At 42.3% G+C, this 25,115-nt stretch overlaps 1 protein-coding gene across 1 annotated transcript in view; it reads left to right on the forward strand.

Moving 5' to 3' along the window:
- The first annotated feature begins 332 nt into the window (after positions 1-332).
- Positions 333-25,115, forward strand: part of ext1c (exostoses (multiple) 1c) — a 62,669-nt gene continuing 37,886 nt past the window's right edge. Inside the window, exon 1 of the mRNA XM_070921374.1 lies at positions 333-1,279. Within this exon, the coding sequence (XP_070777475.1) occupies positions 333-1,279 (947 nt within the window). The remainder of the gene's footprint in view (positions 1,280-25,115) is intronic.

Consider the following 25,115-nt stretch of genomic DNA (forward strand, 5'->3'; position numbering starts at 1 on the left):
AAAGAAGCAGCAGCAGCGCATGCCACAGCAGAGACAGGCTAATACACACATCTGAGAGTCCAGCGGAGAGCAAATGGGGAAGGCAGAGAGAGACTGAGAGAGGGGAGTCAGTAGCTCAGATTGCGTCATTCTAAATGGCAAAGTGGACTTGGCAACACTCAGAGGCAGTGATGTCCTTGTTAACACATTGTCCTCCGTTAGAAGCTCCTTGTTAGAAATCACAAATCAGTCCCCCGCCCCTGTGAGGCTACAGAGCTGAGGGGCAGAGGAGAAAAGAAAAACAGAGGACGAGAGAGAGACAGAGCGGAAAAAAGAGACTGTGACAGGCCCCCATGCAGGCGCGTAAGAAGTATGTTCTGCTGGGCTTGTGTGCGTGCTGCTGGCTGGTCCTCTTTTACTGGGGTGGAGGAGTCCAGCTACGACTGCTCCGGCTGCTGACACGGCAGCGGGGTGAAGTGGTGCGCCCCTGGCCCAACTGGACCGACCGAGCCTTTCTGCCCCGCTATGCCCACCTGGATGAGCTCCAGACGGACCCCGGGACGGCTGAGTCGCCCCGCCAGCGGCGCCAGGCGTGGTCTGCCATATATAAGGACAGTCGCTGCCGCATGGAGACCTGTTTTGACTTCTCGCGGTGTCGCCGTAGAGGAAGGGAAGGGTTCAGGGTGTATATATATCCATCAGAGAAAAATGATCGTGTGTCAGAGAGCTACAGGAAGATCCTGACGTCTATTGGTGAGTCGCGGTACTACACGTCAGACCCCCGTGAAGCATGTCTGTTTGTGCTTGGGATAGACACCTTAGATCGGGACCAGCTATCAGGACAGTTTGTGCCCAATGTAGATGAACGTATCCGTGGTTACCCGCTGTGGAATGACGGGCGGAACCACCTGATCTTCAATCTGTACTCAGGCACCTGGCCCAACTACACAGAGGACCTGGGCTTCAATATCGGCCAGGCCATCCTAGCCAAAGCCAGCCTCAACACAGAACATTTCAGGCCGGGATTTGACGTCTCCATCCCGCTGTTCTCAAAGGATCACCCGCAGAAGGGCGGAGAGCGCGGCTGGCTGGTGAGGAACACCATCCCGCCACGAAGAAAGTACCTGCTGATGTTCAAAGGCAAGCGTTATCTGACGGGCATCGGCTCAGACACCAGGAACGCTCTTCACCACATCCACAATGGAAAGGACATCGTGTCGCTGACGACGTGCCGCCACGGGAAGGACTGGGAGAAGCACAAAGACGCCCGCTGTGACCATGACAATCTGGAATATGAGAGGTAAGACAGGGGTCACATGGCCAGTGGGCAGGGCAGTAATGAGGGGACGTTAAAATGAGAAGCGAGGTGCGAGTCAGGGATTTATAGGACATAGTGTCAAGTATCATTTTTTTATTAGGAAATACACAGTGGTGTTGTTCCGTTTGCCTTCTTATTTGAACTTTTAATGCTGTGTTATTGGTCTTTTAGATGTCGATGATTCTCTACAAGCAGTGTCAGTGGTAGCTTTTCGGTCCCACTGGTTATTTTTGTCTCTCTTTTATGGCGGCACAATTTTTGACTGTTTAGGTTTATGATGTTTGGCAGTTGCTTTCGAGATCAAAGATTTTAGGCACAGACTCAAATCACTGGAAAATTGGATTCAGGTCACGGTTTACAGCAGTTCTCGCTTGTATTAGTGCTGTTAAAAGTACAGTTAAACAGTGGTTGTGATGTGCTAAACTTGTAATAACTGACCTTGAGCTCCTTTATTATTCAGAGTGTAAATAAATTTTACAGTATTTTAGATGAACAAATAACAGTATTCAACAAAAAATGTGAAAACATAAGATAACATGCAGTTATTTCCATTTTGTATTTGGGTGTTTAGACCAAGAAATAAACATAGCTACAGCTAATTAATTACAAGTGAAACTACACTGTGTAATGAGCCACAGCAAAGGTCACCACAAAGAATGTCTTTGTGAAATGTCTGATTACCTCAGAGAATAATCCGCTGCTGGGTGTAAGGTGTAAATGATTATTATTTGTTTTAATCAGTCTGTCCATTTTCTTTATAAAGGTTTTATTGCTGCTGTTGTTGTTGTATGGCAGATAAGCTTCCAATTTCCACTTTAATTTAAGTGATATTTTGGAGGAAACTGATGAGATGGTGGGTGGAGTGGATAACATTAGGAAATGAGATTCCAGCAAGATCTGCAATACAATTATTTACTATTAAAACCAATTAATTTCAGCATGTGATGTTTTCCGGGGCTTAAAAACAGTACAAAGGCATATACTATTATGCTTTTTTATTATACACTTCAGCCCTACAAGACTTTTCACAGAGTGGTTTTCAAGTATGCGTGTCCTATTGTTGAGTTAATAATGAAAAGCTTTAGGAAACACATCCATCTGCACACAATACATGTTGCAGCAGCTGCTTGGTAAACAGGTCTCATCCTACGAGTGCTCTTCTCCTACTGGCTTATTGGAGCTCAGGAAAGTGATTTCAAAACTGATGGAAAAAGATGCATGTACTCAAAACAAACAATTGGAACTTTTTTGTAAAAAAAAGAAAATGTCATTCATATGCTCTGGGAATTCATATTAGAGCTAAAAAGGAGGCATCTATTATTAAATAATTCAATAGTATATTTTTTGTGTGTGAAAGCGGTGTGGTGTAAACACTGACACTGCCTTAAATGTGTTGGTTTTAGCAGCAGAGCGTTGTTACGCTGGTGGTGAGGTGGAGAAGGATGAAGGAGGACTACTGCAGTTTACTTTTATGCAAAGTCATTATCTTCTATTATTCTACACAGTGGTAATTACATAGCTGATATAGAGGAACTATACCGCTCTATAACACTGCCCCTCTGTTTCACTCATACTTGCTTAACTTACACTTTGCAACAAAAGTCTCTGAAGCTGAAGTGCTGACAGAGCTCCTCATTATAAAGTCTGTGCCTGTCCATTCATACACAGATACCAAGAGCAGGATAGTCTGATGATGCAGAACATTCGTAGACAGGAGAAGATGGATTTCAGTGAAAGAAAGAATATAGAATAAGGACTTGGAGCCTCACCAAGCTGTCTATTAAAGTTTGCCTGACATGGTCCACTCCTCTGCAGTGGCGAATAGAACAAGACAGCAAGGAAAGATCTGGACTATCAGCACTATCATTATTCTATTATAGGACAATTAATAGACAAAGATCATTTAAGTGTTTACAGGTTTGGGGGGAATTAACACCTCGTCCGATACATACTTTGACAAACAGAAACAGAAACCTGAGTCAAAAGCAGTGGAGGATTGAGACAAATTGTGACGACGTGATCACCTGTAGCGCTAGCCTCCTCACTGTTCTCTACACTGAAGAAGCCCGATCACACCAGAGAGTTCGTCCATTTGTCCTTGTAGAATTGGCAACTGTTGACTTCTCATAGGTCTAGTTGGTGAACTACTTCAACCGCTAACATGCTAGCCAACCAAGATGCTATTTCCGAATTTACTTCATCCCTGAAAGATAACTAAGATGTTTGTGCCTTAATTTAATCAGTGAACACTAAGCAGTAGGGCTGCAGCTCGGAATTATTTTTATTGTCAATTGGTTTGCTGATAATCTTCTAATTGTTGAGTCCATTAAAGGTCAGAAAATAATGAAAAATAACCATCCATAATTTTCAGAGCCCGAGGTGACGACTTCAAACTGATTTTTCTTTTTTTCCTTTGTTGCACCAACAGTCAAAACCCCCACAGATATTAGTTTATTATCTGACTTAACTAGAAGGATTCTCTCATATTTGTGAAGCTAAGCCGAAACCATCAAGTTGAAAAATGACGATTAATGGATTAACTGACTTTTTTTTGCTCTACTAACATTCATTGAAGTCATCACGTCACAGGACGTTGAGTCAAAAGAACTCCTGTATGAGTGAAATGAACAAAATTAAAATTGACTTGAAATGCGTTCCTTTTCTATTACATTGTTTTACAGTTTATTATTTATTTTTTAACTGAAGTGCTTCTCCTTATGTTGGATTGGCTGAACTTTTCTGGCATAGGAGAAGCCAACTGCTAAACCCCAATTTAAATCTAAGCCTCTGTGAGGTGTAAGTTGTTTTCAGGTGCTATCGAATGAATACTCAAAGCAAATATTTCTAAACCAAACAATAAGACTTTCCAAATATCGTTTACCCTGGGATCAGCAGTTAGGTGGTGGTTCTGATCCAAGTACACTCCTAGCTGCTGTGGCCTATAACTAGCTACCTTAGGCTTGTTTACATTGGGCCGGCAAAGGGATGGAGCTGCTCAACACTGTATGAATGAGCTCATTTATTCCACACAGCCCGCTACTCAGACACCCGGGTGGGCAGGGGGTGTGTGGGGAGGGGAGGATGTGTCCCATGTGGTATTTTGCAGTAGTTTTGGATACGGCAATGGCTCTGAGGGTGTAAGGGTGTGAATGGGGGAGGCAATGTGAGAGACAGCTGCCATTTGTAAGAAAAACACAAAAAGCTGGATGATTTTTTTTTTCTTCCTCTCCCTCCCCCTTTGTATGGAGTCTCTTTCTCTGAAAACGGGAGGCTTTTAGCCTTGGAGAGAGAGAGAGGTGTGAAGGGGGGATGTGGGGGGAAGGGAAGGGAGGGAAGATGAGGGATCCATCTCTCTTTTTTCATCTTTTGAATCTCCCTTTGGGGAGAGAGGAAGGAGATTTCAGAGGGGAGAGCATGAGAACCGTGGACAATAAACAAACTGCATGATGAGCAATGTTTCTGTCTGAAAACCAAGTCCGGGCAAGGTAGAGACACACCCTCGCCTCTCCATCTGTCTGGTCTTCTGGCATATTCTCCCTCTCTTTCATGTCTTTCCTTCAATCTTTCCATCCTTTTTCTTTCTCTCTTTTCTCGACTATTTTTACCAGAAAAACCTGCACCTGAAAAAGCAGTATATTAAAATGTAGCCCATGACACCAAGCGAGCAGGTGTCTTTGTGTGCGAGACTGTCACTGTTATATATGCACAAGATTCTGTGTGTTTGTGAGACACTGTGTCTCAGTCAATGAGGCTCTTAGAAGGTAGCACCAGGTTAATGAGCGCATGCATCTGGTACACCAGCAGATTAGCCCGGAGGGACCTGGACAAGACAGCAACCAACGGACAAAGGGCATGCGGAGGAGGAGGAGGAGGAGGAGGAGGAGGAGGAAGTAGGAGGGAGCGGAGCTCAGACGGACGGATCAATAGATCGTCATGACATAATCTTTTAAAACCTAACCATGTCACCCCCTTCTTAGACTAATGAGAAAATTAACTGGGCTGTGAAGCGGTTGCCCCAAATGATGACACAATTAATTTTTATTCCTTTTTAGATAAAATTGCTAAAATTGCATTATAATAACATTAATCATTTAGTTGAAGCTTGGGTATTCCCCTTTTACAGGAGATACTGTAACTCTGCAGCATTATGTGAACAACTAATGTGCAACTAATAATTATTAATTTTTATCAATTAATCTGTTTATAATTTCTCCAATTAATCGATTAATTAAGTCAATATTCCCAATATGTCATTTACCATGATATCAAACAGAGAAGCAGTGGAGAAGCAGTTAAACTGATCAATAATCAAAATAGTTTCCGAATGATTTTCTGATGGTCGACTAATCGTTTCAGCACTAATTAATTTCCCTCAAACTCGTGGATCTATTGCTCAAACTGGCCTCCCTGGATCGTATTTCGCTGTCTGGTGACTGAAACACAGTCTGAATGGCCAGTAAGACATCAGTCTGCTAACCACATATCATATGAATGAGACTGCTGTCACACTGTGTTCATCTCTGGTCAGCACCGTACACAGAGACTTTAACCTGCCACTGTAGGTCCTTACACATTACTGCTGAACAACAGATGCTCAACAACAGTAGTGCTAATTAAAATTAAAGAGTTTGTTTACCCAAAACACATTTTCTTTCCAACCTTTGGTGTTATCTAGCTATGCAGTTGCAGATGGTTTTGGTTTTATTTTCCCGGGTTTCGGATATTTCTGCCTCTTCTCTAATACAGTTGAGGGCAATGGAATGCCTTTGTGCTCCTCACAGCATTGAAAAATTCAGCAGCAACATCTGTTTTTGTAGAAACAGCATCCCAGTTATTGTAACAAGTTTCACCTTCAGGGTGCATATTTCTTTGGTTGAAAAAGCTCAATTGAAAACTGTTCACAGTGGGGTCTGTGTGTTATCCTGAACCATTCTTAACAAAGACGCCTATTCACCAAAACAAGTAGTGTGCAACCCATGTTCAACTCAAGTTAGACAGCCATTTAGACTGACCGCTAGTGCAGGTTTAATCCGCATCGCTGTGAAAGTCATGACTACAGCAGTGTAAAGCTGTCCTACTCTCCTAAAATATTTATACATATACATATGTTTTTTTCCGCTGGACTACTGAATAGTTGCATAATTCAGATTCTTGTGGCTTCATGAAACTAAACTATAATACCTCCATGGTTGTTAGGAAAATAGTTTTTAAAAACAGATTAAGTTTAAATACCTTTGTCCCGCTATTCTATTTCTATTAACATTTTACTCTTTTAAAGTACCGAATGATTGGTAAATGGTACCCAAAAATCCCATTAAAATCTGCCATAGGGAAAAGGAAATCTGAATAAGAACAGAAGGTGCCTGGAAATACTTTTCTGGTCTATTGAATTGGTGTGTAAATTCGAGTGTGTGTGTGTGTGTGTGTGTGTGTGCATGGATTATAGATGATAGGAGAGAAAACAGAAGGAAGTAGCAAAGAGACAAGTTGGAGGTAGGACACAGTGGTACCCAAGGCAATAAGAGCAGCAAGACAGAAAGGAAGAAAAGGAGAATGTCATGTGATAAAGATTACAAAAAACGGGGAAAAAAAAGACGGAGGGATACCGCAGGCAACTTAAGGAAAAAGCGAGACGGGGCAGGAGGGAGGGTGACAAAGTTGGGGAGAAAGACAGAGCAAAGAAAAGGGAAATTGGAAGAGAGGGGATACTTGAAGCGAGGGAGATGCTGTGCTGCAGCCTAATGGCCTAGTTTCCCTCACTTTAGAGAATTCTCTAAGAAAGGGAAGAGAAACGTGCATTGTACAGTGAATGTAAATGAGCAAGAGTGTGAAAAACAGAGAGGGGAGGAAGAAAGAGAGGGATATTTAGGAGATACAAAAGGTACGCCAGAAAACACAAAGTTCTCAGGTTCCTTTCGGACCAACCAAGAACCCAAGTGTGTGTTTGTGAAGGGGAGCTGGGGCTGAACAGAGCAGGACAGGAAGGGAGGGGGAGATTGAAGGGACAGGGAGGATGTGTCATGGCAAAACGCCGTACCTCTCTTTTTATCTTAAATGGCTTTGGCCTCAGTGTATAAGAGCTGGTGTTGGAACCCGATGGGTCATTATTCATGACCCTCCTTGAAGGAACTCAAGGTTGTTGAAAGAGAAAGAGTGAGCAATCAGACTTTAAAACCTGGGAAACAGTTCAGGATGAATGTGGCATACTAATCAGACAAAACACAACTGGAGGACTGCAAGAGAGAACGATTTAATAGTATATATTTGCTACGGTAAGAGTTAGAAGGAAATACTCTCATGCATATGTAATTTGAACAGGACTTTTATGCTGCAAACGCTGTCCTGTGAAGGATTTCAGTGTGGTGCGTGACAACTGAACCAGCATTGGAAAGGAAACCAGTGTTGTGTTGTTATCAGCTGGGAAACATAAAAAGGCCTCCCATTGTTGTGTGGTTACTACTTCCATACATTCAAAGTTTGAATTAATATGTGGGTGTGTACTTGCACAGTGTGTGTGTGTGTGTGTGTGTGTGTGTGTGTGTGTGTGTGTGTGTGTGTGTGTGTGTCTGTGTCTGCATCTGTAAGCGCTGCACGAGAGTGTGTGTGATTTCAGATTTTGGCAAACCAAATAAGAGACGCCGCAGCCCACTGTAATTAGGGCCTGTGAAATTGTACCTCTGAAGATGCTGTGGTCTGAGTGTGTGTGTGTGTGTGTGTGTGTGTGTGTGGTTTGTGTGGCCCTTCTCTGCTGTCTCTCTTTAGAATACTTGGAAATGAGAAGCAGCCTTGTGATTCTCTGGAACCTCCGTTCTTTTCCTTCTCTCCAGCTCGTATCTTTCCAGTCCCACACATCGGTCTTCCTCCCTCACTGTGCTTTTGTGAAGTCTGGACATATATGTTTGTATAGTCACAAGGAGCTTCAGCAGTGCAGCAAAGGTTGTACTGAGGGCTTGAACCTGCTTTTAACCTGCTTGTTTTTCTTTAAAGCTGCTATAATCAATATATTTACATTGACACTTGATCAAACGACAGCATTTAATGTGAAAGGCGTTGCTCTTAGTGATGGACCACAGAGAATTATCACCTGACTGCTGTTCCCCTCAGCTCTATGTAGCGTTTTAGCATCTTTTAACTCATTGTTTTGGTTTTACGGCCCGCAGCTTTAATGTTTTGGTTCTCTCACGCCGCTCTCACAAGCGTCAGTTTCAGTTGCAGTAGGAGTCTCTGTACCACAAAAAAAATGCTCAGATTAATCAAAAGGCAAAAGGCAGACAGACAAAGTTAGCGGAGACCAGACTAGAGCTAACAGGAGAGTAAATATTGGACTTACATTCTTCAGGTGGCCAGAAACATGACTCTAAATCCTTGTTACTCCACATCTTATCATATCATATCAGCTTTATACTGTGATAATATGTCAGTGTTGTGTTTGCACCTTGTTTCCGATGAAAAAGATGAAAAAGTGTCTTTTTCTATTCATGTTTTGGTTTATCTTCCTATCACATGGCAATTCATAAGATAAAAATATCATTCATTTGTTAATTTAATCTATTCCATTCTGCTAGATAGATAATATTTGGGCCAAGGAATCATTTCTTTGTTTGAATTTTATTTTAGCCACAACTATGAGAGAGGGAGGCACTCAATCTCAAATCAAAAAGGCATGTTTGCAAGGTCACGAAATCAGTTTAGCTTCACTTCAGCCGATGGGAATGATGTCTTTGGCTGGAGGAGTGCTCTGTGTTGGCGGAGGCTTGCGCTCTCTGAGAGTCTTCTACTGCAGCTCCCCAGACTGCTCATCTTAAAGGCAGAAAAACCACAGCTACACAACATTCCTTAGCCTTGCAAAAATGAAATGTTGTAATCTTGGTCAAAACACAAGCCAGTCACAACCTGCTTGTCATTTCTCATTAAATGTTTGTGGTCAAATCTTCATCCCCTCATTGTTCTCTCAACCGCTGCTCACTGTTCGAGTCGTATTGGTAGCCTCCCACTTCCTAAATTATCTATTTCAGTTTCGGTTTCTCGTCAGTCTCGCTCCTCCACGTTTCAAAATAAGTTGTAATTTATCTGTCTAGTCTGAGGGCTTTCAATGTAACAAAAGCTTGTTGTTTACAAGTCCCTCTGGCAAAACCAGTGGTACTGGAACCACACCACCACATGAGGCAATCAAAGTCTCCACAGCTTTGTGTTGTAAAAACTCTTCAACAACCTTTTTCATACAGTCACAAGAGCAGCAAATGTAACATGACAAAATGCCTGGTAGACATACTGTATCTGCCACACCCAGACTTGACCTACATTTGGGAAGTCTTAATTCGAATCCCTGCATTAAAAACAACTGCAAGTCTAATTGCTGTGATAGACATGCATATGTAAGACTTTTGCAGCTTACAATAATAATTCGTTCTCTGTCTCACCTCTGCACAACCCTGTAACTTGTCTCCCAGCATCTTGTCCTCCTCCTCCTCCTCTCACTTTTTTCACACTGTACTGTACAAAGTCCTCCTACAGTTGACTGCAAGCCTCCTACCATATTTCTGAGCTATGCATAATTAATCAGCAGACCCTGCTTCCCCATGAAGGCGAACTTTTTTGACAGCACAGCTGTCTGTAGTGTTACACACAATTGTCTCGCACGCCATTGTGTTAGTTACATGCACATGAATGCACATATGCGACGAACAGTCCCCTCTTTGCTCTCACTTTGCTAATCTATGCATTCCTGCTCTGACACCATGTTTCCCACCCCCCCCCCCCCACCGCTCACCCTTCATGCATGTTTTGATGAGCCAGACAGCCTGCGAAAGGTTAGGAGAGGAAAGGTCTTATACTGTGTGAGCCTCAGAGTGTCAAACAAGGTTTCATCTAATCCACTCTGTAAGAAGTGACGAATCAGGAGTCTTGACCACTGTCTGTGCTCAAGCATGTCGCCCTCTATAAGCAAGCCTTATAGCTGATGACCTGCACGTGTAGGGATGAATTGATTTCTTAACCGTACAATCGTAACAATTTCCGATAAGGCACCTTTGATGAGGGTTTATTAATGTTACATAATCATTTCCTGAAGCTTTGGAGATCAGTTATAAGCAATAAATAATAACTACTTTTTAGGTTTCCAGTTTGTGAAAAAGTCTTTGACTGATTGGACCATTCCACCTCTTGCAGAGAATCTGGGCAAAAAATATGTTTATCAACAATTTTATAATACATTACCAACATTTATAAATGAATTATTACTGAATGGAACTGATAGACACTGGTCAAACGGATTTCGTTGGTGTTGTTGGCAATCCATTAATAAACGCTTAAAGGAATAGTTTGACATTTTGGGAAATACCAGACTATTTATTTGCTTTGAGCAGTTGCCAGGCAACCAGCGGAGGCTCCGGGAAGTTACTGCTCAGAGCCAAATAGTCTGGTACAGAAACCCTCAATGAAACAACAAAGTGTCGTTTTTACACTTTGATTTTTGTACGGATTAAAAAAACAAGCTCTGACATGTTAATCAGTGAGCTTTAGAGGTGCTGGTAGGTGGATTTTGTTACTGTTGGACAGCGCTAGGCTACCTGTTTTCCCCTGTTTCCAGTCTTTGTTATAAGCTAAGCTAACCTGCTGCTGGCTGTAGCTTCACATTTAACAGACCTCTATGCTATCTCAGTGCTAAATCTAGGAGCTACATGGTAGTAATCATTTTTTGTGTAATCATAGTAATTATATTTCATTTGGGGATGAAACATTTGATTTGTCAGTAGATGCAACCTTCACTTTTGAGGTCTTCTTATCCTAAAAATCATAAAAATGTAGTCATAGTGTGCAGCTAATACAGTCCAGCTGCTTCGAAGGAGATCGCCTTACCTGTAATATCCTCTGTCTGTTGGTTGACCTCGCTATGTTCACTTCTTACAGACATATGTGAAAACAGTGATCATTTGAAAATACATCTATTTTCGACTTATCTTCTCAGGGAATTTGGAAGTAATTGTAGCTCCCAGGTCACACAGGTACAAACCATGGCTGAGGAGAAATCCTGTCAGGCATAACCTCAATTTATTTCAAAGGATTTCAAGATCTATTTAATCCAGGTAGACTATATAAGTGGGGCTGTGCGGTTACAGGAGGGGCTCGCCGTCTCACTGATAATGTGAGAGATTAGGCTCAAAGTTATGACAGTAGTCATGGCAGATATATTCATATTCACCAGATATTGTGCAGAGTAGAAGGCTAACCAAAACCAAATGTAATAACATGCAAGACAAGGCATTGATAGTTTAGAGATTGAAACATTTGAATTAAATACAGAAACCATTTTCAAATATGTAAATATAACTTTTGTGTTCTGTGTTTTGCAGAAAAGAATGACCCATCTTAAACCCTGTAAACCCAAATCTTTCTTCTTTAAATAGTGCTTGATTCTGGCTGATTGGTGAGTGCAGTAGTAGTTGTTGTTGGATTTGGGCACATTTTCACATACGTACTGTCTGTATAAGGAAAACAGGTAACAGAGAACTTTTAATAGTTGCCAGTTTATCGGGGTCTGGACGTTCTGTTCTTTCTGGATATATCTGGTTTGTGAAGATTTGGAGAACATTTTGCAAACGTGCTGCATGTCACTGTGTTCTTGTCACATCAGTGCAAAGCGATGGGTCAATTTTGATGATTGATTGTTATGATTGTTTTCGCTGTAAAAAAATAAAAAAATTGGCGTCAGGCTTCCCGGCTGGCTTTGAGCTTGAACATTGTGTTAGCTGTCAGGCTCAGGCCAGGCTTGGGCTGTAATGAATCAGGCTGGGCCAGACTCAAGGCCCCACCTTCTAGTCTCGCGATCAGGGGCTGCATTCGACTGTGTGACCGACTCCCACTTCACGCAGCAATTTTCCAGGTGTGCGAAGGATGTGAATTCTTTGCACTACTACTTCTGTCCAGGCTGAAATGTCAGCCCCATGCTGTAATTTACAAGTGAGACTCAAAAGAATTACAAACATTTTGTCCATCATTTTACAGACCTTACGCTATCAACAATTGTTCAGCCATTCTATCCGTTTGCGTGTCTGAGGTTTGGATAAGTTGCACTGCACTATTCGAGGACTGCAAGGGAATAGCCCATCCCGAGACCATTTGCCAACTCTGCCACTGCTTGTGAGTAACAACTCTTGGCAGAACATGCGTTTTTTTCACTATCAGCTCCTCATTTCTCAATTACCTCAGCTCATGCTTTGTTTTCTCTTTTAGACTCCGGTATACATGGAGTGGGCGGCTCCAGTCTGTCAGGTGCCTATCAGGTTTCTTAAGGAAGGCCGTTTGGCCCCGGGGCTCCCTCACTAGTGTGGGTGTCCTCTTAATGGGTGCCCATTCAGCGCCCTAATGGGCCCTTTATCAACCCCGGCTAACACTACAGCGATCATAGCAGGAAAAGCCTCTGGCGACCTTGCTCGCTTTTGTCCAGGCCAACTGGAGCGTAAAAGCTTTGACAATGACAATGCAGTTGGGGGAGAGAAAGAGAGAGACATGGAGGGAGACATTTCTCATTCCTTATGCTGTTAAGGAGCTGAATCTCCTTTGAGTGGCCTGGATTTAACTTGTTTACTGTTTTTTGATAGCATCTATTTGGCCTTTGACCTCACCACCACATTCTGTGAGAGGTTTAGTGATGATGGAGGCGAGAAGAAGTCTTTCTGCTCAACCTTGCCAGAAAGAAAGATATGCAAAAACTGTTGGAGTTTAGAAGTTCAATCCCTTAATGTGGAGAAGAAGCCAGCAGCCAAATCATTACTTACAGACACACAGCACTCAGACCAGATTTTGCCTCAATTAGGCTGTCCCAAACACATTCAGAAGGTTTTTTTCCAAGCACTTCTTCACAGGACCCCTAAATTGCCTGAGATATATGGTGCAAAATTAGGCCAGAAAATATTGTGTAGTGTAAGTTTGCAATAAGATGAAAAGGCTTTTTAATAGGGACTCTCTTTGATGTAGAGCGAAGCGCTCCGATTGGCCGGTTTTGAGATGAATGACTGATACATTGTGATAATCCCAACCACTGGAGGGTTCAAAGGACTCACTAATATATGCTGCACTATCAGCATTAAAATTATCTATGTACCCTGTTTTTTAATAACGCTGTGGGGTATTGGGGTTAAACTGGGATTTGGATGAGAGCGTGTCTAAGCAACCGCTAGTATTTTTAATACAAACTATGTCATAACCCTCCATGTATACTGCTTAATTATTTATTTCACTCACACATCATCCTTTAGTAGTATTTTTAGCGCTGTTTGTTTAATAGATGTGTGTGTCAAAGAGCCTTTATCTATATTTCTATTAGGGGTGTCCCAATCTATTTTGTTTGGCACCAAGAAACACAAGCACGTGTTCCTCTCTGAGTTCACGGTGTACTTCTTCAGTATCTATTTGGACTGACAGCTCACGTACAGGCTGTCCTCTGCTTTCTCATATTCGAGCGAATAGTTCAGCTCCACTTCTTCGTCACTTTAGGTGTTTGAAATGGCATTAGTCGTGGATAACAGATTGTTCAGAGACTTTGTTGGGACCTGACCTGTCTTTCATGCCATTGTCTGAGGAGTACTTATCGTTCTTATGCTAGTATTAAATGAGCACACTGGGTGCTTTTTGAATTAATAAGTAAGCAGCTTGGAAAGGGCACCTGTGGTAGCAGCCTGTGCATAAGCGGAGCGCACAGTTTCTGTTAACCTCTTGACTTGTGCAATGTCAGAGAGGTTTTGAAATCTGACCTACTGTACTCCTGCTGCTGAGCTGTTTAGCCAGGACCTCTTTGTCCAACACTGTTTCTTAGAGAAAGGGTGGGAACCACTGCCTAAACTGAACAACGCAGAAATTACAACTGATAAAATCCTTTTTATATTTATTTTCTCTTGTCGTTATACTAAAGTGCCGGGTAGACTAAGAATAATCATTAGGCTTTTCAGGAGCCTCATCTGTTTTTTTTTTGTGCTTTTTTTGCAATGTAATACACTCATCACGAGTTGGAAAGTGCGCGCACGAGTGTGTGCACGAATGTGTGTTTGCTTGCGTTACCGTTGCCAAGCCCAACAGAAGACAATACAGTGTGTGTGCCCCAGATAAGGGCTTTTATTCTGCTACCTAGCAAATGAAGAATGTGTATAAGATCATGAATTACTCATGAGTTCTGGTGTTGAACTCTTATTTAATGATAGCCGTGCTGGGACCGCTCTGTACCTCTTGCCTGTCGCCCCCCCTCATCACCTTTGATGAATGAGAAACAAGTGGAGAGAGAAAGAGAGTGAGAGTCAGAACTTCCCCTTAGTTGCTCTCAAAATGTCTTTAGCGCTGTAGTCTCTCAGAAACTGCACCATAGACACAAACCCTACAAGCCACAGTTGCACTTCAGAGAGTATGATGTATGGCCTGCTGCACTTCCTTGTCAGATGGCCTACTACACTGAACACTCACCTACAGCACACTACAAAACAGCTTTCCTCCAAATGGCACTGCGCCGAATATACACACACTTTGTCAGGTCTGCGTGCCGTGTGAAAAATGGGCTTCATGTTGCTTCCGCCTGCTCAACCTAAAAGTTTCCTCTCTAGATTAAAACCTCGGCACACTGAGCTCCTTCACACTACAGCAGGCCCTGACTCATTCCCATCCGCCGTTCATTTCAGTCCTCATTTCCTTTACATTATACACACCATTAAGCATATTAAGTTCAATGCCTGCCATTGCGCTGCCCCATGCTCTTAGTGATATAGCCATCTGTGTGCATCTCCTTTCCTCAGCAAGCAGGTGTGTCAGGGCAGGCTAGGAAAACAATTCATAGCCAGATGAAGGGATATGTCTAAAATGTAATATCATTTAAAAGATTTAATTAAATTAACACAACCATGCTAGCGCACAGCATGCTAACATGCTAACTCTTGTGATGTTTAGCCAGAATAATGTTTACCATGTTTACCATCTTAGTTTAGTATGTTAGCATCCTGAAATGAGCTAATTAGCACTAAAAACAAAGTACAGTTGTGGCTGATGGGGAAGTCAGTCAGAAGTTTTTGCAATTCTGAGGGTGAGTGGTTAAGATGCATGCCATATAACCACAATGTCTGAAGTTCATTGTGACAGACACACTATCCTGTATCTGTCACTATTGAATAAAGGCTAAATGCCCCGAAAAACAAAAATCCTTAACCAAAAAAAAAAGCAAAAACAAAAAAATCCTCAGGACCTCCAAACCAAGATTACCAAGTTTCATGACAATCCATCCAATATCTGGTATTTGGTATCGCCAAAGTCATGAGGATACATCGTCTGGAAACCATGAATGTTGGTACCAAAGTTTGTGCTAATCTATCCAGTATAGATGTTGAGATATTTCACTGGCTAAGTGGAAACTTTGACCTGCTGGTAGCGCATCTTCAAAGTCACATGGATTCATCCTCTGGAATATGAATATTTGTATAAAATGTCATGGCAATCTTTAGAGCTTTTGAGGTATTTCAGTCTGGGGTGTTGTGGTTGACTGACCGACCAAAATTGCCATTCCTAGAGCCATGCCGCTAACAGTGAAACAGAATTAAAATGATATATTCTGTATTTCTCCACGCTGCTCCTTACACTGCAGCACTTTTCTTGAAGTCGTTCATCTTCAGCCTGGTGTATTTATTGCCTTCTGTGATATGTTCATACCATTACTACTATTAGCTTGCTGTTGGCATCTACTATAATGACCTCTAACAGTCCGGTAGTGGCATTCAGTGTCACTCCCAACCTTTCACCCAGTGCCAAGCACCAGATTACACACATGCACACCCCTCATATGCCCTTAGACACTCTTTCTCTCTTTCCTGTTTTCGCTGCTGCTCTTTCTTCCACTTGGTCGTTCTCTCAGCACAAGATGCATGTAGTCACACACGCCCCTGCTCATGTTTCTCGCTGTGTGCCCAGCCGGCAGCGCCCTGCTCGCTCAGCCCTGCGTCTGTGTTTCCAGCTGTCCCCTGGTTATCACTCTCTCTGTCTCTCTGTCCACTGGCTGCCAGTAACCAGAGCACTCTGTCTCTGTCTCTTTCTCCGTGTAGTGACCTTCCCTCTCTTACTGTAAGATGAGTCTTCATATACTTCCTTCCTTTCTGTCTCTTTGTTGTCTTGCCTTCCACTCTCTCTTTCTGTTTTATATCCTTTAGGAGAAGAGATTTACTATGTGTGCCTCTTTTATTTTTATTTCTAGAATTTATTCTTTTGCCCCACTGTCTGTCTCTTCTATTGTACTGCTCCCCCACCACCCTTCCCTTTCCGCCCACAAGGATGTAATGTGATCAGGTGCAGTGCGTGTGAACCATCTTGGTTATATTCACTTCAAAAAGTAGATTATGTCTCTGTCCTCTCCCTTTTTCTTCCCTTTTCCTCGTGTCATTTCGTCTCCTCTCCTCAATCCCTCCATTGCTGGAGGAATAGCCAGGTCAAGTGGTGGAGGCAGTATTCAGATCCTTTACTCGAAGAAAAGTACCAATACCACAAAGTATTCCGTTAAGACTACAAGTAAAGGTTCTGCATTCAAAAGTACAGCAGTATTATCAGTAAAATGTCCGATGATTATTAACACTGATACATTAATGCATAAACTGCATTTTACTGTTGTAGCTGGTGGAGGTGGAGCAGACAGTTAGGTAGTTTAGTTCAGCAGGGTCAGGCCCCCTCCACAAGGCAAACCCGAGGGGTTGTGAGATGATTAATGGGAGAGAAAAGAAGAAAGAAGTTCTCCTACACAAATTTGAAATATTAATGTGCCTTGAACAGTTATTTAAATGAAACCATCTGATGGGTTCAGAAACGTGACAAGGGGCCCTTGTAAAATACTGTATTGATTTCCCAATAACATACATAAAACAGCATAAAAAACGCATTTTAGATAGTTACACAGAAGCGGTTGCATTAACAAGTTATTTGTATGTCCAGTGCATTACGCTCCCTTTACAAGTACCCATCAAGCCTCTGCTCACTTACTATGCACACGCAAGCACTTACACACACTCTGTCACACTCCATCATGGCCTCTAATAGGGTAAAGGCTGATGGAGCAGCCGGGCCTGCTCAGCAGACAGTGGTAGAGTGAATCTATATTCAGTCTCTGCACTTCTTCCTCCTCCTCTGGAGCCTGATGAACTCAAGGGAATCCATGGAGCCAATAAACGTACTGTGATCTATTGAGGCACCCTCCCTTGAATGCAATCCATACTCCACGGGGCATGGACTGTTTTCTGCGTAGGCTGAGTGTCTGTATGTGGTAATGTTTTATTTCTGTGTCCTTGTGTGTCCGGTGGTGAACTGGGTCCAATGGTTTAGTGGAGGTTTAGTGCATGTGCGCATGCATTAGCAGCCCTGTGTGTAACAGAGAGCCACTAAGTGAAAGCGACAGAGTCAGAGAGAGAAAAAGAGAGAATGGATTAGGGTTTTCTCAATGTTGCGGCTTTCTGGTGCAGCAGATGAGCAAAACGGAGTAACAATGTTAGTGTCCCATAAAATGCAACTTCCCATGAGTGCCCTCACTGCCACATCGCCTCTTAGGTTAATGCAGGGATGATTAAGCATGTGGGACTTTATTGATCCCTGTAGAAAGATTCTCTTCATTCAGAAGTCAGAAAGAGCTACAGGACATCCAGTGTCTTACTGTGTGACACTTCAGGACGGTGACAGCAGTGATCACTACACCACCACTCTTATTTGTATCTAAAACTGCATTGAGTAGGCATTACCGATTGTGGTTTGGAAACTATTTAACTATTACTGTTACTGTTATTGTTCTTGATGGTATTTCTTCTATTTTTAAACTGCATCTGGGTAGTGCGATGTGCTTTATTTGGACACAAAGTAATCGCCTTATGATCCCCCGCAACAAGGGAAACCCCTGCTGCAATATTTTGTCTTTTTACTTCCTGTCCATTCTGGAACTGGGAATGTATCATGTTGTGTAGTTGGCATATGCTTGTGACCACCTTTCAGTGACCCCCACACCCCGTAGATGAGGGCAGCTTTTCTTTTAGATCTTCCTTATTTGTATCATGCAGTACCACTGTATGGAGACACCTGCATTCCCTTTTCCCCATTTTTCTCATTAATTTGTCACCTATTGACAGATTGTGAGGTTGTACAGTAACCCTTTTTGAGGCATTATTTCCTGGTTTCGTGGAGTTTCATTTCCCCTCTGTAGCTGTGGTGAGACAAGTTGAGTAGTGAGTGTAATGGCACACATTGATATTAAAACTCTCAACCCAGGTGCAATTACAGTTCAAATAGAAACTATAAAAAGAAATCCAGGATGGTGGATTATCTAGCTTGGGCAATTGTAAAGTCTGTGGAAGTCAGCAAAGGCCTTCTTATTCTGAAACGATGAAAAGAATACTTGTTTAAGGCAAACTGGAAACTGGAAAGGACATGAGCGTGCTTGGCACAAACCTAAAGATAAGTTGTCTCTGGTGGTGTCCACACCATTGTGGCCACACTCTTCTGCATTTCAAGATGTTATACTGGCACTTGATTAAACTGCAGGCCAGTACAGTGGTGTGCTCAGCCAAAAAAACAACAATATCATGAGAGAGGCTGAGAGGCTTTTGGTCTCAATTCTGACACAAAATATCAGGATTTCATTGGAAATTAGGCTTCGATTGTGGGAAATCACATTTGATTGTGTGTGTGTGTGTGGGCTACTTGACCATGGGTGTGCAATAGTGCTATTAGCCACTGGTAGCCTCTTAATTCATTAAGCCCATAATCAGGCCTTCATTTGTATTGAAGTAGTTTTGCTCAGTGATTATCGGCTGGAAACGTGCCATCCTGGTTCTGTGATCACCCTATTTGATTGGAGATATCACCGGTGGGATTTGAAAGTGAAAGAGAGAACCACAGAGTGAGAAAGCATGCCCGAGGCAGAGACAAATTATTAGTTTGTTACTGCCTCTCTCTCTTTGTCTTTTCCTTCCCTCTGTTCCACCATCCCTCCTTCTTTCCATCTCTCCTTCTTTCTTACGGTAATGCTCCATTGATCTGTGCTGGGAAAAGATATTGCTAATTCACTGAACCCTGCAGAGCCTCTGCTCTGCCTTGGGCTGATTGCACTAGTTCATCCCTAATGTTCCCTTTCTCTCTGCTTCCCTCGGCTCTAACCAGCATCCCAACCAGACACGTTTAACCCTTCAGCTTTCTAGTGCTGCAGGGTGGCTGCCGGCTAATGGCGAGGCAGACTCCTCTCAGCAGCAAGTGGTGCTAATGATGACAACGCCAGAGTACGAGTGCCAAGTGAACTGAGTTGGTAAAAGTGATGATTTGATGAGCAGCGCTTTCAGCAGTGTGTGTGCATTGTGAAAGTTGTGGAGAGAACTTTTGCAGCAGTTTAACTTTCAGAAATGATAAAGTACAGACAAATTAAATTTAACGATGACACCAAACTTTTTTTGTTCCTCCTCATTCTTTGGTGCTTTCATCCAGGGAATTATATGAGTGTATAAATATCAAATGAGGTCTGGCTTCAATCATGAAGCTGCTCATTAAGTCACAGGTAGCTCTTGATTAGAATCCGTCAGCTGCAACAAAGCTGTGATTGATGCAGCAACTCATAAAAATGCACAGAAATAGAGAATGGAGGTTATTATTGCCAAGTTAATTTGACACCAGCAACTCAGAGGCAAATTGAAAAAGAGCCAACTAGACAACAGCTAGAGGAGAGAGGAACAGTAACAAGAAAAAAAATAATATACTGCATAGATAAAAGAAAGGATATTATGAATGTCCAGGGGGAAAAAAACTTAATTTTGAAGTCGAATATTAGTTTTCTGGTTTGAATGTGTTTTTCTCTTTCTGTGACAAACACACACATGGACCCACACACACACACTCAGGCCTTAGGCCACGATGCTCGGATGTTTCCTGTCCCTCGCTCCCTCACTGCAACATAAGGATGCTCATTTCTATACCTCATTCATCATCTGAATGCCAGGTGGGGCAACCTCTGAAGCACAGTGGCCACAATTAAACTAAACCCATTAGAATTGTGCCTGTGGTAACTTTGCCAAGGGCAGAGACATGCAAAAAAAAGAGCTTACATCTGAATGCTGTTTTTTTGGCCGTTTGTGGAAACAGACAGCTTTTTTAAAAATAAAAAAATAAAAGAAGCAATTCTGTAGATGTTAAGGCCTTGGGTATCATCTGTTTGGTTTGTATTGATATTTGCTTTCGAGAAAAATTAAATTGTGCACACAAAGTACCGGGGGTACAAACAAATAAACCAAAAATGAGGAAATTATATGTTTTCTGCCAAAAATGTTCAATTTAAGGCACAAGCTCTATCTTGTGTGCATCAATGTAGTAAATCATGGCCTGAAAATGCTTAATGTTATCTCCGGCTGCCCTCATGCTCTGTAAAACGTCATATTTCATAAACTCCAAAGAGGAACAAAAATAATTTTTAACTGTTATTAAAGAAAGATATTAAAAAAAGAAACAAACATTTGGGCTTTCTTGCCAAGAGTGAGATGAAAAGATTGATGCCACTGTGCGCTAAATATGGGAGCTACAGTCAGGAGACAGTTAGTTTAGCACATTGACAGGAAACAGGGGGGAACAGCAAGCCTTGCACTGTCCAAAGGTAACGAAATCCATCTACCAGCACCTCTAAAGTTCACTAATTAACACGTTATAACTCATTCGTTTGATCAAGAACAGAAGGGTAAAGCCAGATTTTGTTACCTTTGGAGAGAGCCAGACTGTGTCCGTGATTTATGCTAAGCTAACAGGTTGCTGGAGGTATCTTCCTATCTACCGTACAGACATGAATGTGGTATCAATCTCCTCATCTATCTGAAGAAAGCACAGAAGCATATTTCCCAAAATGTCCAACTACTCCCAAAACAAAACCTTTGATTGAACCGAACAGAGCAAATTGGAAAACAGTTTCATCGTCATGACCTTGCTGCAAGTAAACCTTCAACTCGCCCGCGCTTTTGATGTGATTTCCATGACCTGTTTGATGTTTTTGAAGGGCTATTTACATGTCTTTCTTTGATGGAGCTATCAAAGGGAAAAGCTGTTGTATTTTGTGAAGTGGTCGGTGTGTAGTTGGACCTTGTCTTTCTCTGCCCCCCACCTCCAGAGAAATACTGTGGTGTGTGTGTGTGGCCGGGTGGCAAGGTCGGAGAATGGTGTTTATGGTCCTACTGAGGCGTGACATTTCAAAAATGCTCCATGCAAATCTCTGTTCCTCTCTGTGTGCCTTTCCTCTTCTCTTTCATTCAGCATTCTCAAGTGTCACACACTGTATCTTCCCCTCCTCCCCTCTCCTCGCATCCTCGCATTTTTTTTTTTGCATCCTTCTGCACCTGAAAATGTAAATTTACATGGCATTAAATATGCACATAGCAAGCTAGGTGTCAATCACTGTTTTGTTTTCATTACATGTTCCTTATCTAGCCTCTCCAGATGTGGAAGGGGGGTGAGAAAGTGGGGAGTCAGGAAGTATTCGTGCTGCTTTTGGCTACAGTCTAGTGTCTTCCAGTGAGCTCTCCCCAGAGGCTGCGGTAGTTCTGCTCTTGTTTTCCGACCAAATGAAAACTCTGATTGGCTCGAGGGCTGTTCCCTGCATGCCAGTCAACTCGCCTGACTTAATTAACCACTAATCTCTCAGCTGTCAGCTTCTGAGGCGGGAGTTGGAGTGACTTCAATCTGCCGCTCTTCTCTGTACTCTTTCCCAAGAGCTTTAGGGTCCCTGTAGAGAGCACCCCAACCCAGCCCGCCCCACTCAAACCAGACAACGCCAACATCAAATACCCAGCGTCATCCTGCTTTGACAGCCAGCAGACGTCAGCCATCCACAGGAAATTGAAAGCTTGGGTTTAGAGAGAGTGAAAAGGCACTGTAATTTTTCGCTAACGTGTAAAGAAAAAAGAAAAAGCAAGACAAGTCACCCCTGCCAGGAGGGAGTAGATGATGGACAGCTGGAGAGAAATGTAATGAATTTCTCTCCGATGGAATGACGGAGGGGGGAGTTGATGTCAGCGTTTGTTACAGAGGCGGGATAGTTAGTCTACACGTCACCTGCAATCTGAATCCTTGACTTTCCTGTTTCTCTGCTTTTAGCAAATTTTGCACAAAACAAGTGTAACTGATATGTGTTTTGTTTCCTTAAAGGTTTCTGTTTTTTCAGATTTTTTCCACTAACTAAAGGATGAATGATGTTTTGCTTGCTAAATGGAGGCATAGCCCTGTGTATACATGTTGCTATCAGGCAAAAACAATGTCTGTCAAGATTCTGCTTAATTCTTCTCCTATGTTTACCTTCAAAATAACAGCACAGTGGATTCACTTACATTACTTGGTCTCAACTTCAACTTCAACTTTAACTTTATTGTCCCTGAGGGGAATTTGTCTTGCAACCAGGTGAAACATAGAACAAAAACTCAGACCTAAACATAAGATGCCGAACATAAAACATACTAAAATACATAAATCATATAATAGAACTATGGAAAGCAATTGTTAAAGCCCACTACTCAAGCTGACATAAAACAATGCACATCAAGTGACAGCATAAAATATAACTGGGAGCACATCGAGCCACCGCCGTCTAATTCTGTCATCGGTGGTTAAAATGACTTTGCCATCACCACCCTCTGATTTATATAAAAGAAAAATCATGAGCTTTTAACAGTTTGATGGTGTGAGAGATAAAAGAATTTCTCACAGTGTCAGACGGGGCCTTTGGTAGTCTGAGTCTGTGTCCAGAGGGGAAGAACTCAAACTGTCCATACAGATGATTAAAAGGACCCTCACTTCACTGCGTCGTGAATGAGCAGGGACATTTTTTCATCTGTCTACGATGGAGTTTCAAAGAATCAGTCAGACTTCACCAAATTTCAGCTTGTCGTCTTGTTCATTTAGAAAAGTTAAAGAATAGTTCCATGTTACAATTTGGGTCTTATTTTTTTACGGATGTCAATTCAATTGGTACTGAACTGTGCTCACCAAAGTGATTGCTGAGACCCAAGACCCAAGTTGTATAAACCAGAATTATCCTTCAAATTTTGGTTGGGCTTGAATTGACCGAATCCTTGGCTGTATCAGTGTGGGGGTTTACCCAGTATGTGACTGAATCACTGATGCATAAGGCTCTGTTGTTGGGGGTAATGTGTTAGCAAACCGTTGCCTATTTACATATGCAGCTGACATGGAGCAACATTAGCATCCATGAGGGAAACATCTGGCTCTTAAGCTTAAACTGATGAGAACAATGAGATTAGACCTAAAAGTTTAAGTTGCGGGTCGTAAAACCAAAACAATGAGCTGAAAGATGGTAAAAGGCTCTGTAGAGCCGAGGGACAGACTTTGTAGACTTGTTGTTATGAGCAACACCTTTCACATCACATGAAGTTATTTAATCCATTGTTGATATGAAAAATATTGATGCAGTGCAGCTTTAATGTCTTTTCCAGTCACATCTTTTCAAAATGTCATCTTCCAGTTAAAGTCACAACCCAGACTGAAGCAGGAATAAGGTCCATGTGCTGCTGTGCCTGTTTCACTTGCTGCAGTGTGTAAACTAATTATTCGCTCACATGGTCTGTTTCAAACTGACTGTGGAGTCACTGGGACAGGAGCGTGCCTCTCAGATTATACCACAGACTGACGGTCATCAGCACTTGCACTGATTTGAGGAGGTCACATTGAGAGTAAAACATTCCCACAGCTTTTATTTACTGTACACAGCAATGACTTGCTTTGTTTCCAGTACAAACTTTATTTGCATGGGTTCATTTCATGCGATTGCTTCCTTTTTAAAAATTCCTTGGTTTACTTTTTTAAGTCCATTTCGTCACCAACTTTGATCTTAGCATTCATATCAGTCCTCTAGCTTCGGGCAAATTCACTAGCAATGCACTGAAACATATTTGCATATTTGTTGGATATGCCCTTTTATGTATTCTTGTACATTACTTCTGCACCTCTATGAGCCCACTAGGCAAGTTCAGTGAGAATGTTAGCTCCAATATGTTGCTCTAATTAGATGCAATGTGTCGTTTTGAAACTGCTTGGCGGGGAGCAGAATAGGGACTTTTGTAGTGCGGCCACACACTGCACAAGACTTGTTGTTTAATTACTGGATACCACTTCCCCTGAGGTCCCACTGCCACTCCTTTAAATCCTCACTCTGCCTCTTTCATCCCTTCCTCCTCAGTCCTATCCTTGATATTCTCCCCTCACAGCCAAACACCCTCACTTGCTTCCTCCGTCTTAACTTCCTCTATCTATTCTTCTTTTAAACCCCACCACTGCTCCTCTTTTCTCCTCAGCAGTACCTCTATTCCCTATCTCCTTCCCTTCCTTCATGCACGCCTTCTCCTTCCTTCTGGATAGACTGTTATCCGAGATGGCCGCTGGCTCATCTGTGGCCCAATTAGGCATAAACAAACATTTGGACATCTCCCTCCTGAGCCCCTCCCCTGTTTCTCTATTCTTTTCTTTCCCTTTTTCTCCTCATGCAAGGACAAGACAAGCATTTGTTTCTCCATTATATTCTGTTGTTCTCAGTGACCCTGACTGTCTGAAAGTGAGACAAAAAGAGCGGTATAGAAATAAAATTAGACAGTTGAAAGAGACAAAAATGAAGAGGTGGAACAAGGGAAAACATGCAGTTTAACATGGGAGGAGAGTTTTGGCAGACAAGGAATAAAGTAGGAGACGGAAGGATTAAAGGGGAGAAACAGATTTATCAGCAGAAACAGTGTCTCAGGAGCAGATGGCAACTGATTCCTCATAAGGTGTTTTTTCTTCCTTTTTTTCT

Source organism: Enoplosus armatus, chromosome 16 (assembly GCF_043641665.1).
Source record: "Enoplosus armatus isolate fEnoArm2 chromosome 16, fEnoArm2.hap1, whole genome shotgun sequence".
Taxonomy (NCBI): Eukaryota; Metazoa; Chordata; class Actinopteri; order Centrarchiformes; family Enoplosidae; genus Enoplosus; species Enoplosus armatus.